The following is a 6326-nucleotide window of genomic DNA, read 5'->3' as shown; positions in this document are numbered from 1 at the left end:
TGAATTGATTGTTTATCATAACCAAACAATTGAAACCTATTACCTTCGCCGATAACACAAAAGACATTCAGGCCGTTGAAAAAGACGTACACTGACAAACAAGCGAAACTGTCCAACTGGCTCCACTCTAGCGATAGAGCCAATGACGTTATTCTCAAAAATACAAACTATTTCGGAACGCTTTGTACAGGAATGGGGCAAAATGTTTCAGTAGTTTTTTTTACACTTTGTTAGTATTATTTTTAAAACTTTATATAGTATCACTTTTATATATAATAAATTATGGTCTGCTTCTTTTTGTATTTTATATAATATAATGTGTTGCTGATCTATACCGAGCTTTAAACTGTCCAATTATCGTATCAGGTTATCAGGATTTACTATTTCTTAACAATATTTTCTTATTAATTGCCATTGCTTAATTGTTCTTGATGTGCCGGTCCCGTGGTACAGTCGTCAGATGCACCTTACCTTACAACATGCCCTGGATGAATTTAAATCTCAACTGAACCGAGCAGACAACCAAAGTTCCGTTTCGGTTTAGCTAAGCCAGGCCTAAATCGATTAAGGTTGTTAAGAGAAGAAGACTCGTCATTGATAATTGTTTTAACTATAGCCGTTGCTTCTCTATTTCTGGTATGTACAGAAGGCCAGAGTACACAGAAACAGTTGCTATATTGTTGCATAATGGCGTACAATTAGATCCCTCCAAATTATCCAATTCTGTTCTGACTATTGCGTGTTGCATAAACGATACACACATTTGCACGTCAACTGGTTCGGGAAAACGTACAGACATTTCCACTGCATTGCAATAGCTTGTTAGAATTATGTGGTAGGTGCATTTACTCGCTTGTTGGAAACGAACTCGCTGATCTGATCTGAGATAATTATTTACGTAAGTAAAACATACAATGGTTCTGGATTCGTGAAATTAATTATGAACAGATCCTGCAGCCAAGAGATACAACTTTTCCATCATTGCGGTTTGAGCGAGCGCACCCGGTACCCAATTTGAAGCATTTTGCATTAGCGCTGCCTCATGTAGCAGTCAATGTGATTATGTTGCATTGTTTTTTCGTTCCTGTGCTCGACATTGCCAACTCTCATGAATTCTGTTTATCGTGGTCTCACAAGAAATAGACTAACATACAGAATACTATCTTAATGATGTTGTTCAGCATATCATTTGATCGGTTCTAATTGAAATCTATGTCCTTTCATTCGTTACGTGTGTATCGGTGCGCAAGCATACATCAGTTACTGTGCAAAAATTTGCCTTAAATATGATGGTCAGCATATAATCTAGGACGTTTTCTACTCGTATCTTTCTTCCACAAGAGTAAAATTTCCTTCCGACTTTCTTTAATTTCTATGTACATGGTTTGTCTACTTCAAACATTAATTTCCTTTGTGGTGGCTTTAATTTTATCGGTCCTTGATTGTTGGTAATACTAAGATCGAAATACTACAAGGTTTTTACTTGTTATACGTTCACGTGCTAACAATTGGGAGCTTTACACGACATAGATACAAGTGATAATTTTGTAGAGAGATCATTGGACATTATTTTTTGTTGATTTTTTCCAATTTGTTGATTTTTTTCATCATCTTTTCTTTTGTTGCATCTTCAAATCTCTTTTTTTCTAACTATTGTTTTTTTTCCTAAACAATCATAACCCTTTTGCAACTCATACCATTTTTGAACATGCAGACTAGCGTCATAGTAATGCTGTAAAGGCATCATGGCGTAGTGGAATGAAGCAACAGTTTCAACAATCAACAAACATAAATTGGAATGTTTTCTGACAGACCATACCACTAACCAAATGACTGTATTTACGAAAACATATATGAATATTTTTAACAAGCTACATACTGTCCAAAATGTTAAAAATGTTTTGGTTGTTAGGCGTTACCGATTATGTTTCATACTGCTGCTAGTACACGACGCATCCCTTTCTTGGCTACCTCAAACGCAAACATGCTTTACTTGCAAGGCGTTACAGAATGCTGCATGATTAAAAAATCGTTTGGTAAGGAACTAATACATGTTTCGAGGCAAATAAAATGGAAGTATCAGCTACCTTAGCGAGACATTTTTCAACAGCGAATGGTATGCAACGCGGAAAATTAAATGGAAATAATTTCAGATCTCTACTCTACTTGTATTATGCTTATTTATGACGTGGGATAAATATGTGTGTGGTGTGTTTTTGTAGTACTTCGAGATTATCACTCCAAAAGAATTGCCATAACAAAACATCTTATCATACGATGGCGTCAGTGGTACTACGTAAATAATAGACATCTTAAAGAAATACACAAAGAAAGATAGAGTTTGAAAATAGGAAAGAGTGAGAGAGAGAGAGACGTTTCGCTGCACTATTCAGTGACAAATGTTTCATCCAACATGCGTCGCAATATATTACTAGCTGTGCAAAACTACTAGATTAGTCATAAGTGGATCCATCAGATCATAGCTAAACATGGCGGAATGCTCCAGAAGGTATAGTAGTAATATTTGCTTCTTTCTTCTATTTCGTAATACTACAACAATAGCGATCGTAATAATTTCGTACCATCTTGATCCAACATAACGATCGCGACAGGCGCAGTATCGTCCGGAAATATAGGTTCGCCATCGATTTCATGACTAAATAATTAGCAACAATTTGTGTTGTCGATGCATGTAAACATCCGTTGTAACATCATCTTCATGTCTTGGCGTGCATTCATCCAAGACAAATCATTCACAGCTAATAAAACTATCCTCATCCTGGCTAACTGAAATGCATTATCATATCCGACTATCGAACGTGCGTTTGTTTACTCTCCTGTGTCGTCCCATGCTCGTTCCTCCATTATCCTATCGAAGCAGTCGGCCAAGAATGCGTGCTACAAAGAGAGAACCATAAAATCAATATCAGTGCATAATGTTTACACTAGCACATAACCGCAATAAGATTTTAACTTACGTATGGTGTAAAAACTTTAACCCATCGCGGCGGTTTGTCCGAGCGGCTGTACTGGAAACAAAACGCCATCGATTCCTCGTCACTTTCCCAACGTGAGATTGTAGCCCACTGCAACTCTACGGTTTGTGCCTCGAGTGCACCGTCTTCCCTACAGGCATGCAATCGGAAGCTTTTCATGCCTACTGCCGGTACCACATGGCCCTCCTTACGACTGTCACATGCACAATGTGGAAAGACGATATCACCGTAGCCGGGCAAAGTGCGTGCTAGTGCAAGATATTCGTCCGCCTTTTTCGAGTCTTGTAGCGCTTTCAGCTCATACAAACGTCCATCTGCACGAATATTGCTGCGATTCACCTCATCGACGGCCTGCAAACATCACAATGACAAAAAGGTACAATCAGAACAATCAACATTAAACCTCGAACACTCAGAAGCTCCTGTCTCCACAATGTATGCAAAATTTTACGAAACCTATAGGACCGACTGAAGCCCCACGGTAAGTACCTGATAGAAAATGAACTTCGCTGCCTGCTCGCCGGCAGGAAGCGACATTTCTCGCTCTATAGAAAACAGCCATCGCCTTACGCAAAGACACGTGCTGGAAGCCGTACTGTAGTTTTGCACGTACAACTGATGAGGAATTTCGTGGGGTTGTAACTTACGCTCAAAATTGTACTCGACAATTTCGAAAAGGTAAAAATATTGCTGAGTGTAAGAGGTCAGATTGGCTCGCTGCACCAGCTGCTCCCACACGAGCTGTGCATTCGCCGACTTTCGCACCGACACCGTTACAACGGCATGGTCGGGTAGCATTATTTTAATATCGACTGGTGACGCTGCCAGATCATCTACAGTGTCGGTGAGAAATTCTTGGACTGCGTCACTTTCCGCAATCACCCGTACGGCGCAGACTTTTTCCAAATACTGCTCCAGCCCACGTCGGCGGGCGTCCAGTTGCTGCTCGTTTAGCTGGAACGGCCACTTGCCGGGCATTTTGGGAAAGCTGAAGCCGGAAAATTCCTTCTTTAGCTGTTGATGTAGGTTTGAGAATTCGCGATACCGTCGTGAGCACAACTGCCGACCAGCCATATGGATATTGAAAACAACGTATCGCTCGTTCCCACGATGAATGATGTTGTAATCCGGAATACTAATGGGCAGGCTACGTTTTTCCGAATAGTCGATGTATGAATATCCGCCAGGGTCTTCCGTCGGTTCAAGACGTTCCGCCTCCTGAAGCAAGAAACAAACTGTTAGTAAGTGCCACCAATACACACAAGCGACCGCGTATTGTCGCCAGAGTTCGCACTTACTTGCTGTGTGACTGATATGACGGTCAACGTTAGAGTATCGCCACCGGATTTGATGAGATCCACCACCTGCTTGTGAGTAGCACCTTCTACGTTCACATGATTGCTAAAAATGAAAAAAGACAAGAGCAGAAACCAAATGATAATTCCACCATTGTGCTGTTGTTTAGAGTTTGCAATTTATGTATTTATTTATTTTTTCAATAGATTTGAAAGCCATTTCCATCATGTGTATCATTAAAAGGCAACACATCTATGCGAAGTCATTTAGTACACAATAGCTTAGAAGGTGGTGCATATGTGTGTCACCATTACATAATATGTGAGAAGCCATTTTTCATACTACTGCCGCTCAAATAATTCTTCAACGCAGTACACAGTAGCAGTGCAGCGTTTGCGAAAAGAAATTAGCGGACAAACCTTCGCTCTGCAACTAGACTGCTGATAGTAGGAATAGGAACACGTCTTCCGCAACGTTTTCTGACACCAGCTGCAAATCTGCTTTCCTCTTCATCGCTGCTTTCGCAGCCAGGTTCAGTGTCGGTCGAAAATGTCAAATGTCCGGAACGAAAATGTCATCAAAGTACCTTCACCTGATATACGAAGAAAACATACTTCGCTGCATGTTCAAATGCTTTGCGCATTGATAAAGCCACCTAGCTAAGCTTCACAGCGCCACTAGACCCTGCATGCTGGAGTCAGTTTACCGTATAATCATTGTAATCATGTGCCTACTGCTGGATGATTCATTTGTTTCGATGTAGCGGATAATTCACATGAGACTGTCACAGTCACAAGTATTGCTGTAGCGATTTGGTGGATGGCAAAACAGACAAAGCCGGCTGTGATTTAGTGAACTTAATACGGCACTTAGAACTTGAGATTGGGAAATTGGGAGCTGTAGCCTTTTTTGACAGCTTTTACTGCAACATAAACCGTGTAAAATTACGAACGATTTGCATACACGTAGAACACAGTTATTAAGTCTTGAATTAAATCGCGGTAACACTGCTTTCTTCCGTCTTTCTTGATAAAGTATGATTAAAGATACATAAGTAAAAATGATTCGTTCGCGCAGGGATTAGGAAAGTGGTTGGAGGATCCTGCATGATGTGTCTAACTTTTGTAACATCTTTTTCGCTTCCATCCTTCCAGAGTTGTTCTTCGCAAACGTATTCATGTCGGTCGAGATTTTTCTGCAATACTGCACACGATATAATCAACGTACAGCAATTCTCCGAAACCGCCTTTCCTTTAAATAAACATTGAAACAGGGCACCATACCATATCGTGTCTTCTGAAGACGGTGAAAAATACAAACAGCCATAGTACTTTTTCAGTGCGACATTATTACACTCAAATATGTTCGTAAATTATCAGCATTTTCCAGCAGTATGCTGCTCGTTGTACTTTATCTGCTTGCTTACATTCCCTTTATGAGCTTGGATCGCCATGTAATTTTTATCCTCCGCACTAGATAAGCAAGGAAAGTCAAACATTACTCGCTCAATCTGTACTACTTGCAAACCATAGCTAGACACTATTAACATAAAAACTCAATTAACATCGTAATTTGGCAATAAAATCAGTTGATTTTAACAATTTGTCTGAAAGAATATGTTTACATTAAGTTTCGCCAGAACTTGGTTCTTTTTTGAGAAAAAAGATAAAGGCGATATGACTATTGATTGCTTCACACTGTTTACGTTAACGCCATAGCTACCCATACATAGCTAGAAAATTATACTTTACAGATAGCTTGTTTTATGTTTCTGGCTTCATATATCTCTCATCTACCTCTTTCGACTTTTTCAATTTTGACCAATCGCTGTCATTCTGGCAGTAATCCACTCAATGTACATCGGAAAACGGTACGGTAAGGTAATTACGTGTCTGTTTTTCTATGAGGGAATGATATGCAAGGCACATAACTACTTGCGCATGTAAGCTGAGTATAAGTTGCGTTTAACCAGAGTTCAAGCGCTTATCGGGATCCGGGTATTGAATTTTGTATGGATTATTGAATACAATACCA

General features: G+C 39.8%; 1 protein-coding gene across 1 annotated transcript; it reads right to left on the bottom strand.

Moving 5' to 3' along the window:
• Positions 1-601: 601 nt before the first annotated feature.
• LOC120896208 (sorting nexin-27) lies at positions 602-4916 on the bottom strand. Its single transcript, XM_040300171.1, has 6 exons — positions 4907-4916; positions 4712-4841; positions 4295-4397; positions 3486-4214; positions 2979-3347; positions 602-2898 (listed from the first exon to the last, which is right to left on the bottom strand). The coding sequence occupies exons 1-6, from the start codon at positions 4914-4916 to the stop codon at positions 2830-2832; spliced, it is 1410 nt and encodes a 469-aa protein (XP_040156105.1). The 3' UTR covers positions 602-2829.
• Between the last annotated feature and the right edge of the window lie 1410 nt (positions 4917-6326).

This window comes from Anopheles arabiensis, chromosome 2, assembly GCF_016920715.1.
Source record: "Anopheles arabiensis isolate DONGOLA chromosome 2, AaraD3, whole genome shotgun sequence".
NCBI classification, from domain to species: Eukaryota; Metazoa; Arthropoda; class Insecta; order Diptera; family Culicidae; genus Anopheles; species Anopheles arabiensis.
The sequence above is the reverse complement of the archived record's forward strand: the minus strand, read 5'-3'. Positions and strand labels throughout refer to the sequence as shown.